The sequence below is a fragment of the Benincasa hispida genome, chromosome 6 (genome assembly GCF_027475165.1).
Source record: "Benincasa hispida cultivar pf3 chromosome 6, pf3_genome.v1.1, whole genome shotgun sequence".
NCBI classification, from domain to species: Eukaryota; Viridiplantae; Streptophyta; class Magnoliopsida; order Cucurbitales; family Cucurbitaceae; genus Benincasa; species Benincasa hispida.
The window spans coordinates 36,993,254-37,015,160 of NC_143483.1; the positions used below are offsets into that span (position 1 = coordinate 36,993,254).

General features: G+C 31.0%; 1 protein-coding gene and 1 long non-coding RNA gene across 4 annotated transcripts; both read left to right on the forward strand.

The window, feature by feature from the left end:
• Positions 1–5,042: 5,042 nt before the first annotated feature.
• On the forward strand, positions 5,043–17,355 carry LOC120079217 (villin-4-like). Of its 3 annotated transcripts, none has more exons than XM_090314690.1 (23): positions 5,043–5,435; positions 7,694–7,815; positions 7,928–8,027; positions 8,985–9,053; positions 9,138–9,374; positions 9,457–9,634; positions 9,713–9,845; positions 10,198–10,360; positions 10,450–10,597; positions 10,722–10,822; positions 11,569–11,724; positions 12,654–12,722; positions 12,814–12,882; positions 12,995–13,132; positions 13,512–13,640; positions 13,966–14,113; positions 14,236–14,246; positions 14,925–15,065; positions 15,400–15,525; positions 15,603–15,668; positions 15,968–16,298; positions 16,378–16,631; positions 16,721–17,355. In XM_090314690.1, exons 2-23 carry the CDS (start codon positions 7,760–7,762, stop codon positions 16,832–16,834), a joined length of 2,937 nt encoding a protein of 978 aa, XP_090170816.1. In that variant the 5' UTR covers positions 5,043–5,435; positions 7,694–7,759; the 3' UTR covers positions 16,835–17,355. The 3 variants fall into 3 exon arrangements, with proteins under 3 accessions (XP_090170816.1, XP_090170815.1, XP_090170817.1); XM_090314689.1 differs by having other exon boundaries at positions 5,045–5,435; positions 13,963–14,113; XM_090314691.1 differs by having other exon boundaries at positions 5,045–5,435; positions 13,963–14,113; positions 16,387–16,631.
• Positions 17,356–20,877: 3,522 nt separating this feature from the next.
• LOC120079672 (uncharacterized) lies at positions 20,878–21,415 on the forward strand. The gene is made up of 2 exons (XR_005482310.2): positions 20,878–21,138; positions 21,312–21,415. It is a non-coding gene; the product is annotated as an uncharacterized LOC120079672 (long non-coding RNA).
• The last annotated feature ends 492 nt before the right edge of the window (positions 21,416–21,907 follow it).

The window sequence follows — 21,907 nt, forward strand, 5'->3', positions numbered from 1 at the left end:
TCTCTACTAGTAATGGTGTTATAAAGAGAGACTAATTATTTCGGTGTCCGGTCTTATACAAACTCTTTTTATAGGATACTCTCATTCACATGCCTCCATATGAACGATCAGGATAAGATCGTTTGTAACATTTTACGACTATTGTAACAATTACAAAGTAGGTCGTATCTGTAGAGTCATAGGATAAAGTATCTAACCTTATCCATATACTCGGACTATTTAGGTTATTACTTAAATATGATCCACTTGTATGTCAACCACATACATGTTTAAGTTATATTAAATAACTTTGATCTTAGTTTATTTGATTGAGTTAATGCAAACTAAATGTCTAATAAAACAACACTTTATTTTGTTAAATAAATAATTCGTACCCAAGTAATTTACAAACTACAAAACCCACAAGATTTATGACATTAACTCCAACACACAAAAATTTGAAAACTTGGTTTAAGGTTATTATAAAAGTAAAGCATTTGATAAGGATAATTAATAAACTAATTAAGACTTTTATGATAGGGTAATTTTTTTAAAAATAATTGGCCTATTAAAAAATACACATCTTAGATGTTTCTACCATTATAAAAAATTTCATATAATTATTCATGGATAAACCAAAATACTGTAGATATTTGCAAATTTCAAAATTTTAATATATTTATATTAATAATAATGATGATTTTTAATATTATATTTTTATATGTACATTATATATCAATAATGTTTTATCGATTTTATAAGATATAGTGATTTATATTTAATGACAATATAGTTTCTTATTATAAAATAAAATAAAATAAAAATATATCAAGTGTAATAAAGTAGTTTAAACAAAAAGGTATATCATTATAAAGGCTAAACTATAATAAATACTCCAACTCATTGGTTTTTTACCCTTGAATTTTAAAAAAATTCAAAATTATTCTTGATCTTTCAAATTTGATTTAAAAGTACCCTTATTATTAATGGAGAAAATGGAATGATGAAGTAGATGTTGAAAATTGACATGTGGCACGTGAGACGATTGAAGTTTGAAATTATTTTAAAAATACCTCTACTAAAAGGTTTTGGTTTAAAAAATACCCTGCATATCAAAACCCACATTTCAACATTTGGGTTCGAGATAAAATCAAACTTCATCACTTTTTTTTTTCCTAAGGAAGAGCAATACTTTCAATGGCGTCTTTGAATCATGAGTCAATCTTATCCAATGTTGCTAAAGTCTTCTTTTTCGTTGTGTTGTGAAGAGTATCCCCAATTTGTAAACCCTAATGTTGTCTCTTTAAAAAAAAAAAGTAACAAAATTTGTTTTTATCTCTAACCCAAATGTTGAACGTGAGAGTATTTTTTAAACAACTTCAAATTCTAACCAGATTAACAATTAAATAGTATTATATTATAAGAACGTATAAAATGAATCCTAACTACCTTTAAAATAAATCTATTAAAAATGTTTTATCCAAACTATTAGAAAATATCTATTTAAAATTTTTAAAATTAAAACAATTTACACATAATAAAACATTAGTTTTCTTTAAAAGTCATTTAATTACTATGAGTTTGTTTGATTGTACAATATCAAAATTATTATAAAAATGTTAAATTAGGTGTAATATAGATATCCATTATTAGTATAAACTGGTCTATTAGGTTGATGTCTCAAAATTACACATTATTAGTGTCCATATAATCCACTGTAATTAGTGACATTTAGTGGATTTTGGAAGACTCATATTAGTCATCAATTCAAAAAGATTGGAAAAAGTGGAAAAATCCACTATTTGTTATTTTATTTATTTTTATATTATATTATATTTATTTTAATATTTACTTATTTTATTATATATAATTATTATATTATATTTTTCTATATCCTTGTTTTCATTGTGCACCGTTGTGCTCCTCAAATTCACAAAAAAAAAAATGATTTTATAAATCTAAATTGATCATAAAAGGATTCTAATGTGATATCCGGTCTAGAGAATCAATTTGGAAGTGATATTTCAAAGAAAATAGGATAATTACCCTTTTAGCCCCCAAAGTTCAAGAATATGTGCATTTGGTTACCGAATTTTAAAAGTGTACATTTTTAGTCCTCAAGTGTATAAAAAGAAATCTTTTGGGTCTTTGAGGTTTCAAAATATACATTTTTAATCCCAAGTTTATAAAAATATATTTAAAAAGTCCTCAAAGTATTTTTTTTGTTTGATTTTTTATTAAAAAAATTATATGATATTTAAAATTAAAAAAAAAAGTTTTAGAGAGGATGCGATTTTTAAAAGTTATTATTCTAATTTAACATGTAATATAATTATTCAAAATAATAGTATAAAGTTATTTGAGGGACTTTTTAAACCTACCTTTAAAAATTCATGGATTAAAAAGGTACATTTTAAAAACTCATACACCAAATAGATTTACTCTTATAAACTTGATGACTAAAAAGATAAATTTTTAAAACTCGAGGACCAAACATATATATTTTTCAAAACTTGAAGATCAAAAAGATAATTTTTCCAAGAAAATATTTAAACCAATTTAAAAGTAATTTTTATTTGTTATAAACCACTTCAATATCTTAAAAAAAAATAAAAAAGAAGATGAAGCAAAAAAAAACTTTCAAACTCACGTAAAATAACAAAACACCTGTTACTTTATTTGCTTTATAAGTTTTTTTCTTTTAAAAAAAAAATTCAAACATAATTCAATTGATTAAGATATATTTGATCGATCTAAAAATTCAATATTCAAATCTCTATTCTACATGTAGTTTGATTTAAGGAAAAAAAAGGTTCAAAATATTAAAATCGCTAAAAGAGAATATAATATCGACATCCAATTCTTATAATTCAGAAAACGAAATTGATGTGTCTCAAATCAATAGCCAAACCCCATAAAAAAAATTGAGAAAACTTCTTTCAAAATCACTTTTAGGAACTAAAAACCATTCAATAATCCTAAATTTGTGTACTCTGACAATTCCATACCATTTTTCATATAACTTAAAATTGGATTTATGGTTTAAATATTGAGTTATATTTCCAATAAATAACTTGAGAATAAAACCATTATTTTTTTTGGGGGGGGCATGACATGAAACAACAATTTGAGCTGTGTGACCACTGCATAATTGAGGTTGATTACCCTTTCTCTTTTTCCTTTACTCATTTCTTTTAAAGAATTGGATCCTCACAAAAGGAAGTCAAATTTGGCCCCATTGCTTAATTAATTGCCCATCCATCATTTTCACAAAAGCCCCTTAATTAAGTACATTTTTTTTTAATATTTCTAAACTCACCTACTATTAATAATAATAATAAAATACAATATGATTCTCTAATATCATTCATTCATTGCATTCATATATGTCATGTAAGTGACAACAAATTTTGATTATTTAATTTCATATCTCGATTACAAAGTTTTAGAATCTCTTTGTTTTAAATTGAATTATCGATCACATAATTACCCTACTAACATTTGTTGTACTAAAGAAAGAAAGAAAATGAATTATCACATTTCAGATGTATATTTTAGTTCAATCACACTTCATTTATATATTATAAATTATTCAATCAATGGAAAAGAAATAATAATATCTCAAAGTACGTAAAATATAAGGCGTTAATTTGTTTACTATCTTGCTTGTTTAAAATAAATTATGTACTTTTCATGTATACTTTGACTTTTTCAAGGGATAATCTATAATTTCATGATTGATATTAATATAAAAAATTACAATTTATTTAATATTAAAGATAATTGCAAGAGTGAAGAATCAAACTATTGATTTGAAGATAATAATTTATTTTTTATCCATCGAAACATGCTGTAAATCTCTTTTTTACTGTTCAATCATGTCAATATCTTTATATTCATTTAAAAAGAAAGAAAGAAACAAAGAAAGTGAACTTGTTTCTATGGTACAAAATAAAAGTAAAAAAAATGAGGTTTTTTTTCAATTATTTGATCATAAATTTGATTTATCTTTCGAAGAAAGTAGAGTTTAATTCCTATAATTTTGAAAATTAAAATTTAGTCAGGTGGCTCGATAAATCTCATAAATAATTCTTATATTTTGATAAAAAATTTACATAAATAGTTTCTTCCGACGACAAAGATCTTATAAATTATAGAAGCTAAATTCTAAAGTCCTTCAAAATTATAGGGACAAAATTTGTAAATTAAACCATTTTTCCCCTTCTAAATTTAATGCAACAAAACGGGAGAAATAAGAATTACTTTCCTTCTTTCTTGTTTTCGGTGCTTCTTTTTATAATTTAAAACAAAACCCAAATCATTAATTTTGGAAAAAAAGATAATTACATCCGACCAAACATGACTTCGTAGGACTAAAAAAAAATAAAAAATAAAAATCCAACCACGAACTTTAAATTCAATTACACAAGAAGGGTTGTCCGAAAATGATCCATAAATAACGGAAACAAGTTCTTGGCTAAAAAGTTGGTGAATGATTGATTTAAAGAAAGCTTTTGGATTAAATTTCTTTGAACAATAAAGGTTAACATTTTGATTTCAACTTTCAAATATTCAATTTTAGTCGATATATTTTTAATAAATCTTAAATTTAACTCATTAAAATATTTGATTCATCAATTTTATAAGTCGGTGTTACTATCGAAGTGCATATAGAAACTCATCTTTCTCAAAATATTCCATTTTATAACCTACACAACAAATATATACCCCTAACATATTAGATTTCATAACTCAATTCAATATCCTATACATCTTAAAGTTAACTTTTTTTAATCAAAATTAGTTAAATAATAATAATATAACAATTTTTGTCCAATAAAATATAATACGTGAATATGTTTTCAAAATTTATAATAAAAGTATTAATAAAAAAAATTGAAAAATCAACATTAAACAGGCACTAGGACTAGATTTAAGATTTCTCAAAAGTATAAAAATTAAGATTGAATATTTGAAAGTAATGGGACAAAAAAAATATTTTAAATAGAACAAATCTTATCTGTCACATACTGAAATCCCCCCAAAAAAAAAAAAATTAATTTGAATTAATTGATTATTAAATTTAACATTACAGTTCATTTCTGCTTTGTGTGGGTTCGTTCTTCTGTTGCAGTTAGTGATTAGCACGCCTTGCCCTTCATCATTCTCCCTTTCTTTCTTCTTCTCTCTTATTCAGATTCAGTACAAAATACATATACTTTTTTGGGTTTTCTTTCTCTCTCTAGATTTCTACTTGTTTTTTCCTTTCTTTTCTCTCTTCTTCAGCTCAAAAACTTTACTTTCTCTCTCCTCCTTCCCCTTTTTTCCTTCTCTCTCTCTCTTATGCGCTGTGAAAAGTGGAAAACAGTATTGTTTGCATGATTCTAATCCTGGGACTGGATCTGGGTGTTCTTCTGCTTCGATTTTCCGTTCCTGATTGTCTTAATCGGCCTCAGGTACTCGTAATTCAATCTCTGATTCTTTGGATTTTTGCTCTTTAATCGTTTTTCTTCTTTTGGTTTCAGGTTTGGGGTTTGAATTCTACTTGCTTAGCTAGTTTCTGGAACATGGTTGTTCTTTGTTTTCTGGGGATTTTTGTTTGGGGGTGGTGTTGTGAAGTTGCAGATTTCTGTGCTTTGTTTTGGTCGAATCGTTTTTTTTTTTGTTTGAGCGTTGAGTATTTGATCTAATCGAGTAATGGGTTTTCTGGGATTGGTTTTATTTATCGATTGGTGATGTTGAACATGTTCTATGGCTTGGTTTAGCTGAATTCTATAGAAACTTGATTTGATTTGATTCATTCTTAGGAGTATGGATTGCTGTAGTGAGTTAGAGAGCTGGCTGATTAGTTTAAGCTCCATTTTTTTTTTTCAAATAATTTTTATCGATTGGTGATGTTGAACATGTTCTGTGGCTTGGTTTAGCTGAATTCTATAGCTACTAGATTTGATTTAATTCATTCTGAGAAGTATGAATTATTTTAGGGAGTTAGAGAGTTTGTTAATTAGTTTAAGCTCCCTTTGATATTTGTTTTGTTTTTGGTTTTTGAAAATTAAATCTCGTTCGTCTCGTTTTCTTACTATGATTTGCATTTTTCTAGTACAAGAGTTGGGTTCTTAGCCAAATTCCAAAAACAAAAACAAGTTTTTAAAAATTATTTTTTTTAGTTTTCAAATTTTGGCATGGTTTTTTTTAATATTGGTAAAAAGTAGATAACAAATAAAACAATTAGGAGATGGAATGTGTGTTTATAGACTTAAACTAAAACAAAAAAACCAAATGGTTATCAAAGGGGACCTTAGTTTTTTGTTTTTGGTTTTGAAAAATTGTGCTTGTTTTATCATAATTTCTTGACAAAAATTTTTAAATTCATAAGTAAACATTTGAAGTATTAGTCAAATTCTTAAAAAAACAAGTTTTAAAAATTTACTTTTTAAAATACCCTTGAAACGTAGACAACAAAACAAAGAAACACACAACTGAAAGTAGAATTTATATGCTTTATTTTAGAAAATCAATAACCAAATGGTAATCAAATGGCCTTAGTGTGATACGTTTATTTTGGTGGAATTGTTTTAGTTACTATAGTTATTTGTTAATTTCTCTTATGAAATGGAGGCTTTAAGCTGTTGTACTGAAGATGCAACTTTGATTAAATCAAAGATTGGCATTGTTGAATTCTAGGAGAGTGCACAGGTTATATTATATATACTACATACATTTATGTTTGTATATTGGGGGTGAATCCAACTGCATTTCCTTCATCTCTAAGCCTTGTCTTCTGGTTGTTTAATTCACCAAGCGTTTCGCTAAACTTTGCTTGAAGACTATTCTGAGGTTCTTTAGTTAGTAAATGTTGCCTACCACATTCAGGTTTAGATTGAGTTTGAGAGTTCTCTTGGAGAAGTGTTTTTCTAATGCTATGACAGTAATTTTCAAATGTTGATAGTCAGGGGTGGATCCATGAATTTTAAAAGGAAGTGAATTTTGAGGAGGGACAAAATTTTAGGTTTTAATTTTTGTATAACCTTTCAGTTCTAAGAATTGCTTTTGGGACAAATTAGAGGTAACTTTTGAAATTTTATTACTATTATTTTTCTAATTTAAGATAAATTAGGTGGCAATTCTTCTTCGCTCCCTCCTGGACTGATAGAGGGTTCTTCCCATAACACTAGTTGGATGTTTTATATCTTTTGTAATATTTATTGTGTATTTTGTATTTGTTTATTATTTAGATTGATAATATATTTTTTTTATTGGTGGGTAGTCTTTCTCCTTTATAAGAAGACCTTGCAGTTGTTTTATATAAGTAAGAAGAAATACAATAATATTATTCTTCTTTCATAAATTTAAGTTAGCATAAGGGTGGGAGGTCTAGTAGGTTATGTGTCCAAACCCCTCCAATGTAATTTCATCTTCAATTAATATCGATTTGCACCGGTTGGATCTTCTACAAATTTTCAAACCCACAAGTGAATGAGGGTGTTAAAGTGTTGATATAATATTAAATTTACCTTCATCCATCAGCTTAAGCTTTTGGGTCAATGGGTGATTTAACACTCTAAGAGGCCAATTTCTCATCTACGTTATTTGTTGATTTGTTCCTATTTTTGGGTTACTTGTACCATGTCTTAATTTAAGCACTTAGAAAGTCATTCCAAACAGGCTCAAAATCAATTCGGCTCATTTCATAGTTATTTGTTTTGTTATTCAGGGTGGAATAGCTGTATTTCTGACAGAGTAGTGGGAAACAGTATAAAACTAGAGTTGCAAGAACAATATGGCCGTCTCCATGAGAGATTTGGACCCAGCGTTCCAGGGGGCAGGACAAAAGGCGTATCCTTTGTGTATGAGATTTTGAATTTTTCTGTGTTGGATATCCACTTTAGGTACTAAATTTTTATTCATTCCTCTATGACTTCACATTTTGTTCCTTGACATTTTAAAGTGGGCTTGAAATATGGCGCATTGAAAATTTTAATCCTGTTCCTGTTTCAAAGTCTTCTTATGGAAGGTTCTTTACTGGTGACTCCTATATCGTTCTTAAGGTAAAGGATGCATTCTAATTCCCTAAATTGAAACACAAACATACATATATTTCCATGATATGTGAAAGATTACTTCTAATGCATACTTTTTTGCCTAAGAAGGCATTATATGTATCTAGTCTCCAGTATGTGTTTGGGAATTAAGACAGATTATATTCAGCTTGTTGAATGCCATTAAACTCGTTATAAGTGTTAAATACCACATGTAGCTATATTTTGCTACAAAAGGATTAGACATGATAGGACAGATGGATTTGGGTTACGTGTGAAATGGGAAGCACTTTAAGGTGTCTGACTGTAATTTATTTATTACAGGAGTTGTGTTGTATTAGTTGAATTCCAATTTTGCACTACTAAAAATATCTAAGGCTGTAATGCTATAATTTTTTTAGGGTTGAAGGTTTAGGAGTGAGTTATTTAATTTATCGTTTAGTTAGATGCTTTAGGGTTTATTTATTTGTTGTTACTGTTTTTATTTATTTATTTTTTTTTGAGTTCAACAAGTGAAGGTGGGAAAATTTGAACCTCTAACCTCTTGATCAAGAGCATATGCCTTAGTTATGTTCAAGTTAGCTTTAAGGAATGTGTGACATAAGGTGAGAAACTGACCTTTACATTTGATGTATGGGATTTGCTTGTCCCAAGTGTTCAATTTGCTAATTCCATAGATTGAAATTGTTCGCTATATCTCATACTACATTCTAACATTTATGAATCTCAAATTTATAAAACAAAGCATTCGCTACACAAACTCATAGTCCACTTTTTCTAGAAAACAGATCATCAAACAAACTAAAAAATTGAGAGAAAACAACTTCAGGAACTTAGTAGACCAGACGTTTTCCCTGACTTCGAGTTCTCAGAAACTGAAAACGATTTTAGTCCCTGTATTTCTATTGTACTTTTTTGGCATGAAAGCGATATGAATGTTTTCATGTTTTAAACCTTTTTGTGCAGACAACCTCCTTAAAAAGTGGAACCTTGCGACATGACATTCATTACTGGCTTGGTAGGGATACCACTCAGGTAAATGCTTCCAACATCATTTAAGTTCTTCTCAACATCCAATTTTTGCACAACGTTTTGATTTGGCGACTTATTTGTACACAGGATGAAGCCGGTACTGCTGCCATCAAGACAATTGAACTAGATGCAGCTCTTGGTGGACGTGCTGTACAATATCGTGAGGTTCAAGGTCATGAGACTGAAAAATTCCTGTCCTGTTTTAAACCATGTATTATACCACAAGAAGGTGGATTTGCATCTGGGTTCAAACATGCTGAGGCTGAGGAACATAAAACTCGGTTGTTCGTGTGTAAAGGGAAACGTGTTGTCCATGTTAAAGAGGCAAGTTCTGGTTTTTGTATGGGTATCAGTTGATAACATTTGCCTTTTATGAATGCTGAGTTTTCTGGAATTGTGGTGATAGGTTCCTTTCAGTCGATCTTCACTCAATCACGATGACATTTTTATCCTAGATACCAAGTCCAAAATTTTCCAATTTAATGGTTCGAACTCGTCTATTCAAGAGAGAGCAAAAGCATTGGAAGTTGTTCAATATGTTAAAGATACATATCACAATGGAAAATGTGAGATTGCTGCCATTGGTAAGTTAACGATTGATCTGTGAGTTGGAAGTGAAAGATGAACGTTGAGGAATATCAGTTTGAGTTAACTTTTTGTAGAGGATGGAAAGTTGATGGCTGATCCTGAAACTGGAGAATTTTGGAGCTTTTTTGGTGGCTTTGCTCCACTTCCAAGGAAAACGACTAGTGATGAGGATAGGCCTGATGATTCTCATCCATCTAAGCTATTTCGGTAATATATTATCTCCTTTTTTAGGTTCTCCTTCTGTGATATTTCTGATAATGTATGCCTCAGCCAGATAAGGAAGTCGAGATGTTATGTAACCAAGTATCTTAATATACACGCATACACATACATTTCTCTGCTCTTTTTAAAACGTTTCAAGGTTATTGAATAGAATCATTGATTGTTCTATCATTAGCTAGAACTATCTTCAGCTAATAGTGTAATAACCAATGATCACCAACAAGTCCTAAAACTAAATACATTGGACTTCCATGATGAGATGGTTAATTGGTAACTGTTATTCTGTAGTTCTAAACTCTGTTCTGTGGTTCTCAAAGTTATATGTTTGCTTTTAAAGAATTGAGAAGGGGCAGCTGGAGCCTCTTGGTGATGGATCATTGACAAGGGATCTGCTAGAAACACAGAAATGCTATATTCTAGATTCTGGATTTGAAGTATTTGCATGGATGGGAAGGAATACCTCTCTTGATGACCGCAAAAAGGCGACTGCTGCTGCCGAGGTCAGCTCACCCTTTACCTGCAAATCTGTTTAACTTGTGTAACATGACATTGTATAATTTCTTATTACTTTGTGTTGTTAAGTGAACAGCAACTGGTGCATGGACCTGATAGACCAAAATCACAATTAACTTGTGTGATTGAAGGTTTTGAGACCGCTACATTCCGGTCTAAATTTGATTCATGGCCTCAAGTTACCAATGTAGTTGTGTCAGAGGATGGTAGAGGAAAGGTTGCAGGTTAGAAAATAAAAACTTTAGAATCTTTTTCCGTTGGTATTGTCCACATATCAATTTTATGATCTTAGCTATATTACTTCACTGATTTCATTTCTTGTGTGTTGATTTTTGGCGTTTCTTTTAGCTCTTTTGAAGCGTCAAGGAGTTAATGTCAAGGGTCTTCTAAAAGCTGATCCTGTAAAAGAAGAACCCCAACCATACATTGATTGCACTGGGAACTTGCAGGTGTGGCTTCTGTAGCTCTTGCAATTGTTTGTAGGAAATGAGTCCGTTTAAGGAATTTTCTTCTCTCTTTGCCTCTGAGGATTCAATCTTCTTCTTCTTTCTTTCTTTCTTTCTTTCTTCCTTTCTTTCTTTCTTTTTCTATTGTTTTTTATTTTTTTCCTCTAAATAGCTTTCAAGCCCATTTCTTATTTTCAAAACTGTAACTCAATACTATTATTTTTAATGACCTCTTCTTCTTGTTCTTTTAGTCCATCTATGAAAGCCAATTTCAGATAATTGACATGGACTATGTAGAGAAACCAGTTTTTGGTTGGCCCGTATTTAGGATGCCCAGAAGTAACAATTTTGATGAGAATTTAACATAGATTTGAAAAGATAAGGACCTGATGGAAATCTCTTTTGATAATATTTACTTCCTCTTTTGGTATAAGTGACTCAAATATCATTGAAGGGGATGGTTTACACATAGAGGACGAGTAGATATAATGCAGGCATCTATTTTGCTTTGAGACATATTATGGAATATCTGATATCTGTCAACTATATTAATCAGCAATTGCTAATGTACCTAAGATCAGTCATTTACCTTTTGGACATTCTGGATCTTCATTTCTTATGAGTTCTCATTTTTTGCTCTTCTATATAGAAGCAAAATGTAGTACTGAACCATCCAGCATCTGAGTTCATTTGTAAATTTAGCTGAGTGCTTTTCCTTCTGGTCAACGATTCCTGTTCCTTCATGACAGGTTTGGCGAGTCAGTGGCAATGAAAAGATTCTCATTCCTGCCTCTGATCAGTCAAAATTTTACAGTGGAGATTGCTATATCTTTCAGTATTCGTATCCTGGAGACGATAAAGATGAATATCTTATAGGAACATGGTTTGGGAAGCAAAGCGTTGAGGTAATAAATGCTCTGAAAGCTTCTGGGTTCCCTCAACCAGAAGCTTTCTGTAATGGGTGTGGAGTTGTTTTGTTCTTGGGATTGTTTTCTCTCTCTCTCTGTACGCCTTTGTATATCATGTCATCTTTCTCAATTAAAGTTTGGTTTCTTATTAATATATGTATAGTGAAATTTAATGTTCCTCATCATTCATTTAAGCATTCGATGCCTACACTTTAACATGTTGACCACGGGAGACGTTAGAGTGAGGAATTATTGTTATGTCAAAATATCTTTTGGAAACTATAATTTGGGAAGTAATGCTTTAAGTGTAATTTGTTGTGTTAGGATAAATCTATGCCAATGCCATCAATTTAAATATTCCTTTGTCCTTTTTGTTAGGTTTATAGATTACCTTGGTCAAGAGTTTGGGACATGGATTATCATTTATTAATTTGACTGTAGGACTTCCAACATGTTCTATTCTTCATTAATAGATCTTGCATCTTAAATTTCCATTATCCCTTGTATGCTTTTTTTTTTTTTGTGAGAGATCCAAATTTTGTTTAATTGGACGTTGATGAGCTTGTAGTTTTTAATACAATTGTGGCTAATCGTTTTGAAATTAGAATAGGAAATCAAAAGTAGAGCTTTTTCATGTGATGGGCACTCTGACGAAAACAAGATTTTGTCCCTTTTTTTTAATGTACAATTGAGGTCGGAGGATTTGAATCACAAATCTCGTGCATACTCTTATACCAATTGAGCTATGTTCGGTTTGACAATATGTGTACCTGATGTTTTGTCCACCATATTTTCTACTGTCTAATATACTTTAGGATATTATGACATTTTGTCATATACATACATAATGATTTTTGTACTACATGAATATATCCTGATCTGAGGCCTTTTTCTTTTTGGGCTTTTTTTTTTATCATCTTCTCCAGGAAGAAAGAGCTTCAGCATTATCAGTGGTAAACAAGATGGTCGAGTCATTAAAGTTTCTTCCAGTCCAGGTAGATTCATCACTTGGGTTGTGATTGTCCATTGATGCACATTCATTTCTTACGTATCTTCTTGTTTCTAATTCAAATTGTTGTACTTTAGGCACGAATTTATGAAGGGAATGAACCGATACAATTTTATTCAATTTTCCAGAGCTTTGTTGTCTTCAAGGTTTGTTAGATCTAATCTGCAGCTAAAGAAAGTTGTAGGAGAAATTTTCTTTTCCTTATTCTATATCTGCATTTTGATTGGCTATAAGATAATGTGATGAAATACACTTCAGGGAGGCCTAAGTAAGGGATACAAAAATTATATTGCTGAGAAGGAAATTCAAGATGAGACTTACCGAGAGGATGGGGTTGCATTATTTAGAGTCCAGGGCTCTGGACCCGAAAATATGCAAGCAATACAAGTAGACCCGGTATTCACTTTTCCTGAAGTGGTTTTACTTTCTGTGCTATAGCATTCTTTAATCATGCACACATATGACAAACATGTCTTTAGTGAAATGATTGCAAAAGGTAAAGTGAACAGATTAAAGTTAATTGAATATTTTCTACATATTATCTTCACTCTCCTCCACATGTGAGTTCAGATACTAATTTGATTTAAGAAACACAATGTGTGAACTAGATATCAATGACAGAGAAAATTCTCCTGATTTGTTATCATGTTAAGTCACAACTAAATGTAACTCAAAAGCTACACTCGTATTATGTTAATCACAACTGAAACTGAAAGGATGTTTGTCTTTATATATATATTCTTACCTTTCCCAATTCTTTTTTCTCCCTCGCCAGGTTGCATCGTCTTTGAATTCCTCCTACTGCTACATATTGAATAGTAGCTCCAATGTTTTTACATGGTCTGGAAGCCTTACAAACTCAGATAATCAAGAACTTGTTGAGCGGTTATTGGATTTGATAAAGGTTGTGTAATTCTCTCACCTTGGACACAGAGTTTGGCTTCTTAACAGAGCTTCTTGACAAATGTGTTCTGTATGAAATACCTAATTACATAAATTTGTTGCTTCTCTCACTTCACATCCACACACCATTCTTTGGTTAGCTTTAACAAATCTCTCACTTTGGCAAAGAAGTCATGCTTATGTGAGTTCGAGTTTTGATTAACCAGACGGGCGTAGGCCGGAATCCATTTTAAACTGGCTCTTTAACCAAATAGTTCACATTTTGCATATTGTTTTATATCGTTACATTTTCTAATTGATTTCTTACTTGTTTCCATTGTCAGCAGCCCAATGTACAATCTAGATCACAAAAAGAAGGTACAGAATCTGAACAATTTTGGAATTTGCTGGGAGGCAAATCTGAGTATCCTAGCCAAAAAATCAGTCGAGATGCTGAGAGTGATCCTCACCTATTTTCCTGTACCTTCTCAAGAGGTCTGTATAATTCTTGCTGCTGGTGAAAATTTTATGCTTTATCTTGTACTTCTTGCTATACTTATAATTCTACATCTGACCTCCTTTCCTGTGAACTTGTGATGGCCATGATGAACTTGCAGGAAATTTGAAGGTACATTCTTTCTCGTTCTGGCCCACAAATTGTATACAATTTGTTTCATTCTATATTTACTAAGTTTTGTTGGGAAAATAGATGTGTTTTTATGATTTCCTATTCTTAAATCACCAATTGGCCAAAAAACTTAAGTTGATAGGTGAAGGCAAATTTAATGTCATATCATTTAATATTCTCCCTCACTTGTGAGCTTGAAATATGAAGAAGACCTAACAAATAAAAATCAAATTAATTGGAAAGGAAATAACACTGCAGGAGTTTGAACAGAAGACCTCCTGAACTAACCTGCTCTAATATCATCTTAAATCACTGATTGACCTAAAAGATTAAGCTGATGGGTGAAGACAAATTTAATGTCATATCATCTAACATCTATTTTCACTTCAGTTTAATTCCCATTTTCTATAGCCAGAGTAAGCAATGAAAGCATCATGCCTGATTTTATGACCATGGCTCACTCTTAATAATAGCCAAAACCTTGGAGTACTTCAATATTTGAAGTCTTCTTGAAATTATCTTTTAAGTCTTACTTTGCTTAATTGAAGATGAGATTCCTTTAGTGGGATTGATAATCTTTTTTTTTTTTTCCCCCACTCAAGGGAAGTTTACTTTTCTCAAAAAATAATAGAAATGACTGTCTTTCCCGAGAAGGTTAGTTGATGTGAAGTTTTGCAGGTGGTGGAGGTATATAACTTTGATCAAGATGATCTGATGACTGAAGACATATACATTCTGGATAATCACTCAGAGATATATGTATGGGTTGGCCAACAAATCGACTCCAAGAGTAGATTGCATGCTTTAACTATTGGGGAGGTACGAAAGATGTATTTCCAGGATAGTTTTGTTAATCTTGTACACTCGAGGCAGCCAACTCCACATATTACTTTTCAATTCCTTGTCATATCATCAGTTATTTGATTGGGAAGGAATTTTATGGCATTCTGTCTGTCCCTTTCTTTTCCCCACCAATGTGATATCTAAGTTGATTATATATCAATGTCATCAGTTCTGTGTCCTTTGCATATCTCGGGAGTCTAATACTAAAAGTTTCCAGTTTGTTCATTCATCATTGCCTTTGAGAGTTTTTGGTCAAACTTTTTGACGAAGTGTTATTTTCATTATTGGTATTTTTTTTTTATTGCAACAGAAATTTCTAGAACATGATTTTCTACTGGAAAATCTATCTTCTAAAGCTCCAGTATACATTATCACGGAAGGAAGTGAACCCCCTTTCTTCACACGCTTCTTTAAATGGGACTCTGCAAAATCTTCGGTAAACATTCAACATTTATCTTAGAACACATGCCTATAAAATATCTGCAAGCGATTTATATTTTCAATCTTAAACAGATGCATGGAAACTCGTTCCAAAGGAAACTTACAATAGTCAAAAGTGGGGGCACTCCTACTGTGGATGTAAGGCTTCTTCTATAGTTTCACTTCTTAACCACCACCCACAACACACACAAACACGGTCCATTGATTTTCTTAATCTGCGTTATGTTCTTTTCAATTATCACTTCTTTGGAAGACTCTTAATGGCCGCCATTGTAGTTTGCTAAGCTATTGCTGCATATCGTGAAATTTAATCGAAGTCTAATATACTTCATGCATTCACATGATCATCAACTACCCTCTTCCGCTCTTCACACGCGTTTCCTAGTTTCTGGTGTTTCTTTTATGCCCCACTATGAAGTGACTTCACTATTACTCAGAAACCGAAGCGAAGAACACCAGTATCATATGGTGGGAGGTCTGCGGTGCCAGACAAATCACAGCGCTCTAGGAGCATGTCTTTCAGTCCTGAAAGGGTCCGTGTAAGGGGGAGGTCTCCTGCTTTCAATGCATTGGCTGCTAACTTCGAGAACCCCAATTCAAGAAACCTTTCTACTCCACCCCCAATTGTTAGAAAGATCTACCCGAAATCAATGAGCCCAGATTCAGCAAAATTAGTTGCTGCAAAATCTACATCAATAGCAGCCCTTAGTGCTAGTTTTGAACAGCCACCACCTGCTCGAGAAGCTATTATACCGCGTTCAATTAAAGGTAGGCTTCAATTTCTGGATCTATGGAGACTATTTTCATGGTATTCTTAACTGACATAGTTACCTTACATTGGGTGAAGTGACTCCAGAGCCTCCCAAGCCTAAACCAGAGACTAATAACAATGATAAACCAGAGACTAATAATAATGATAAGGAGGTAAAGGATAAGGAGAAGGAGAACACAAAGACGGTCAGAATTGAAACTCTCACCATACAAGAAGACATGAAAGAAGGCGAGACTGAAGATGATGAAGGCCTCACAATATATCCATATGAGCGCCTAAAAACTACATCAACTGACCCCGTTTCAGACATTGATGTGACAAAACGAGAGGTATATTAAAACAGTTGTTATGCTTCAACTAGAATCCGTAGATTCTTAATATGATTTTTTCTGAGATGTTTAAATTTGCAACCCTGCAGACGTACCTCTCATCAGAAGAGTTCAGGGAGAAGTTTGGAATGACTAAAGACGCATTTTATAAGTTGCCAAAATGGAAACAGAATAAGCATAAAATGGCCCTTCAACTGTTTTAATATGGTTTCCTTTGATCATATCATTCAGTTTCCTGCAGTTATATATTACCAGTGGAAGAAGCTTGTGTTTCAAATCTATATGTTGTTAGATCTAAGGAGCCTTCTGAAGTGGTCGGACGGAACTGGTAAGGAGTGGAAGGGACAGCTTCAGTGCATTTTTAGCTGCTTCTGTTTCCCAGAGACTTGTGTTCATGATTGATGGACAAGTCCGAGTTTTGTTTTTGCTTGGAGTCCATTGCAAACATCTTTAATTCTTTTTCTTTCTTCATTAAGCATTTGGTGTCCATTTTAATGTTGAAGCTATGTTGTGAGCTTGCATTTTTTCCCCTCTTTTGAACATATGTTTAGTTTTAAGTTTTATTTTTTCATTCAATTATTTTCAGGAGAGAAATTAGATGGTCTGCAATTTAGTTTTCTTTCTCTGATTTGCATTTCTTGAGGAAGTACAACCGTGTGTACAGCTGAGTGTAATATTTTAGACGACAATAAACTTTATAAAAAACAAAGTGTGATTTTTATTATCTCCTTCCCTCTACATCCTCCTGCACTCTGATCTTTCGTTTTCGAAAATTCCATTTGACACGTGATGGATATAAAGATGGATTTCACTCTTTTTTTTGTCACCTTCTGTATACATTGCTCATTTAGTGTAAATTCACCCCTTTCTTTTTTGATTATGATCTTACATCCCTTATTTCACAGTGAAATAGCATTTTGTAATCCATCTCGGTATTCTCGTCTTTTGTAATTTCATACTATCAATGAAATTACGAATGATGTTTCTAAAAAATACTTCTTATGGTGGATGTTTGATATTTCATGGTTGTCATCTTCAACAACAATGGATTAGAATGATTTTGCGTAAGGATCGAATCCAACACAAAACTTCCAAAATTTTATTGCTAAAACTATATTATAACCTAATTTAACCAGAACACTAAACGGGTGTATTTTCTTCAAATGATTTTAAATTCAGATTCGTTCATACGAAGAACTCGTCAGAAAAAGAAGATTCAAATTTATAAAACTCAAACCGTTGTTTTACAGCCGTAATTGAAGTCGATTCCAGATTTAGAACAAGACATTCAACAAAATTCTAAAGTGAACATAGAACATTCCAGTGGGCGCTATGGAAATACGACTTAACTGAAGGAGCAGCGGTGGGGAAGACGTTGCTTTAGCGTCGAAATGAAGACATGGTTGAAATTCCTCGTGATCGTGAAGGAAGATTCCTGCAAATGGATGTTGATCCTACAGAGAAAAAGGAAGAATTTAAAGATGAGAAGAAATCTCCGCCATGAATTCTGAGGTTATCGGAAGCGTGAGATCATATTAATCATTTCTGATCTGGATGGAATTTGAATTGAAGACAGATTCCACGCCTTTATTTATTTATTTATTATTTTTATTTGAAACGTATTTATTATTTATTTTGACAGCGAAAGAAAATGGAAGCTTCTGGACCCTAATTTCGTCTTCTTCTGTTGTAATATGGAAGCGATCCTAAAATAGATGTGACGAATCGAATATTAACTAATTAACCAAAAGGAAAAAATACCAAGATTTTTTTTTTTTTTTTTTAAAAAAAGGGAAGAAAATATCTTTTAATCTATATATTTTGGGTCTAATTTTTATTTTATCCATAAATTTTAAAAATATTACACATCTAGTCGCTAAAGGCCATTTGGCCTAACTTTTTAAGTTTGGTATAAATAAATCGACTTTAATTATAAACATTATAGAAGTTTGTACATTTATGGAGTACATTCATCTTCGACTATTTTTCTATTTTTCCACATTTATAGAAGAACTTCATCTTTCAATTTTTTTCCCCATTTTTCACATCATAGAGGAATTTCATATTCTCCTTCATTTTTGCTTTTCACATTGAGTAACTTCACCTTCTCATTTTTCTTTACTTTTCGTATTTATCGAGGAACTCTATTTTACAATTCTACAACATAAATATACTAACTTCAACATATTAACTCCATTCAGTGGGCCAGATGACTAATAAGTTTTGAGTTTGGTTTTATTTTAGGATTTAAGTTTTAAAATGTTATAATTTTACTCTTGAGATTTGAGTTTTATTTCAATTTGATTATTAAGTTTCAAGAATTACAACTTTAATATCAAATTTTCACTAAATTCCCACTTTCCATCTTTAGTGTTAATGCAAACCATTTTGTTTTTTGTTTTTGGTTTTTTAAAATTAAGTTTATTTCCCTCTCAATTCCTACAATGATTTGCATCTTTACAATGGTTGAATTCTTACCCAAATTTCAAATTAAAAAACAAGCCACTTTTTTTAATTTTCATAATTTGAAACTAGATAACAAAGGAAGAAATTTGAGGGTAGACGTAGTATTTATAGGCTTAATTTTCAAAAATAAAAAACAAAAAACAAAAAAGCCAAACGTTTACAAAAATGGGACCCAAATATGTAATATTTTGAAATTTAAGGACCAAATAGAAACTAATCCCAAAACATAGGGACCCAAAAGATATTTTTCTCTAAAAAAGTACTTTTAGTGGATTGAATTAAAATTGGTCACAAATGATAATTAATGTATTTTCTACCTCAAGCTAACAATCGAATTGATAATATATAGAATTACATGTTTCACGTTTTTTTTCCCTATTAATTTCTACTTTGAATTTGTTTAATATCTTAAATTTATGAAAGCATTACAATTAGCTCATACATAACTAAGTGGGTATAATTCATCCACGATGGGTATTTGCTCCATTATATGAAGTTGAAGGTTTAAAATCTCATACATCGCTGGTTGAACTATAATAATAATAATAATAATAATAATAATAATAATAATAATAATAATAATAATTTTTTAATATATTAATATAGTCAAAATAAACATAGCTTAGTGATAACCCAATTCTTACATATTTCAACATATCTATATATTTTAGTGTATGATAATGGGCCAAGTTGATGATAACTTAATCGGTTAAAATATTCGACTATCGGTAAAAGATCATATGTTTGATACTTTAATGTTTATGAATTTAATAAAGCAACTCTTAATTCTTATCTTACTATAAATATAATATAAAAAGGGGACTAAAAGAGGATTCCTTACAAATCCGATTTACATTTGACTTTTTTTAATATATCCTTATTTGACATACAACTTTAATAATTTGTTATTAATAGTTCAATTTATATTATAATTCATGTGCAAATTATCCTATATCAATCGAGCTATACTTATGTCAACATCTCTTTTAACCTATAAAATTAGTACAATTACCTTTTGATCATTAACGTATACAATATGATAGCAAATTTATGCTCGTCTTTACAACTTGAATATAGTTAAGTCAGAGAAGACACTATACCTCATCCAAAGGATCACATGTTTGGATTTCTATCCCGGAACTGAGAAGGAAAAGAAAACTAAACTTTTTAATATTTCTTGGGGGTAAATATAAATATTCTTCAACCATATCAATGCTATTTTAACCATTTTTATTTTCTTAAATTAAGATGGAAAATTTGAAAACCAAAATTTTCTTAATAATTAATAAGATAAAAAATTCGAAAACCCAAATTTTTTTTGTGTGGGTTGAAGACCATTCTTTATGTTAGATTATGCTATTCGTCTATTTTTATTGGATTTGAGTTTCTGTTTCTATTCGATTCTTATACTATAAAAAACATTATATCTTTAAAATTTTATAGGGAAGAAAAAAAGATTTCAAGCCTTAGGCCTCAAGCACGGATCTAGTCGGGCTTGGATTAGCCCAACCTCTTAAACATCCATAACTTAATCCATGGACCTTACTCGATGTACCAAAATTGGATTGGGGTAACAAGAAAACTAGCATAATTTAACTTTCCATTTGAAAAATTAGCAAACATACTTTCCATTTGTAAAAATAGGTAGTCGGAATAAAAAATAAATAAATCAAGATATTAAAAGTCGAAACTATCCCTACCACATAGTTACAATGCTTAATAAGAAAAAAGACTAGATACAATATAATTATTCTCACCCAAAAGTACCATTATGCTTTTAAAATCACTGCAAATTTATCTTCTAAAAATCTAACCCTACACTGTTTAAATCATCATTTTCTCTTCCCACGTAACTTTTCCTCTTCCCCATTCTAACATTTCCTCTTCCCAACCCTTCCATCTTCGAACTTCTGCTCCATAGGAGGTCGACGACCGTTCTTCAAGCAATCAAAACCGTGCTGCCGTCCACGCTCCACCCGTCGATAGGAGGTGCTCCGGCCGGATACTCTTTATTCTTGAAATCTTCCATACTAAAACAAAGGTTCACATACATGCTCTTCTGTACCCATGCGAGATTTTTATATTCAAAATATCTAATATTTGTTTTTTTTTTTTTTTAGAAAACTAAGATTCATACCAATTTTTAAGGGATCACCAACCGAAAATATGTACCCATTTTAAGAACAATATCTTGTTTTTTTTTATTATTAAAAGGGATAGTAAAAGAGAAGATAAGTAGTGACCGATTGCGTGCTGTCGGGATAATTGGAAGAAAGCCAAAGAAAATTGGATCAGTCCACTCTTTAAGTAGTGACGAGGAGGTACATTTGTATTTTCAATAAGAAGGTTGTTTTATGAATATTGCATGCGATAGATTATAGAAGCAATTTTATATAATCAAAGTGTAATTATTTAGTTGTAAGTTGTATAAATAGAACTATTAATTGATTGTTTGCATTGATACAGATACCAAATAACACAATGGAAAGTCTTCCAGTTGAAAGAAATAGTCAGAAACGACAATCTAAGAAAAGAGAATAGAGTGGAACGATCCTTGATGTAAGTGAAACACCTAAAAGGACAAAAATAAATTTAAAGGTAACTGACGTTTCATACTTCTTCATATAACAATTATTAAATAGATGCCTTGAAATCATGTGTTTGTTGTTTTTTTACAGAATGTAAAAGTGCCAATAAAGGGTAAAAGAAAGACAAGATTAAGTGACATCGACAAACATGAAGAAGATATTGAAGAGAAAAAGGTATGAAATAATAGAATTAGGCCGAATTATGTTCAAATTGAATCATTC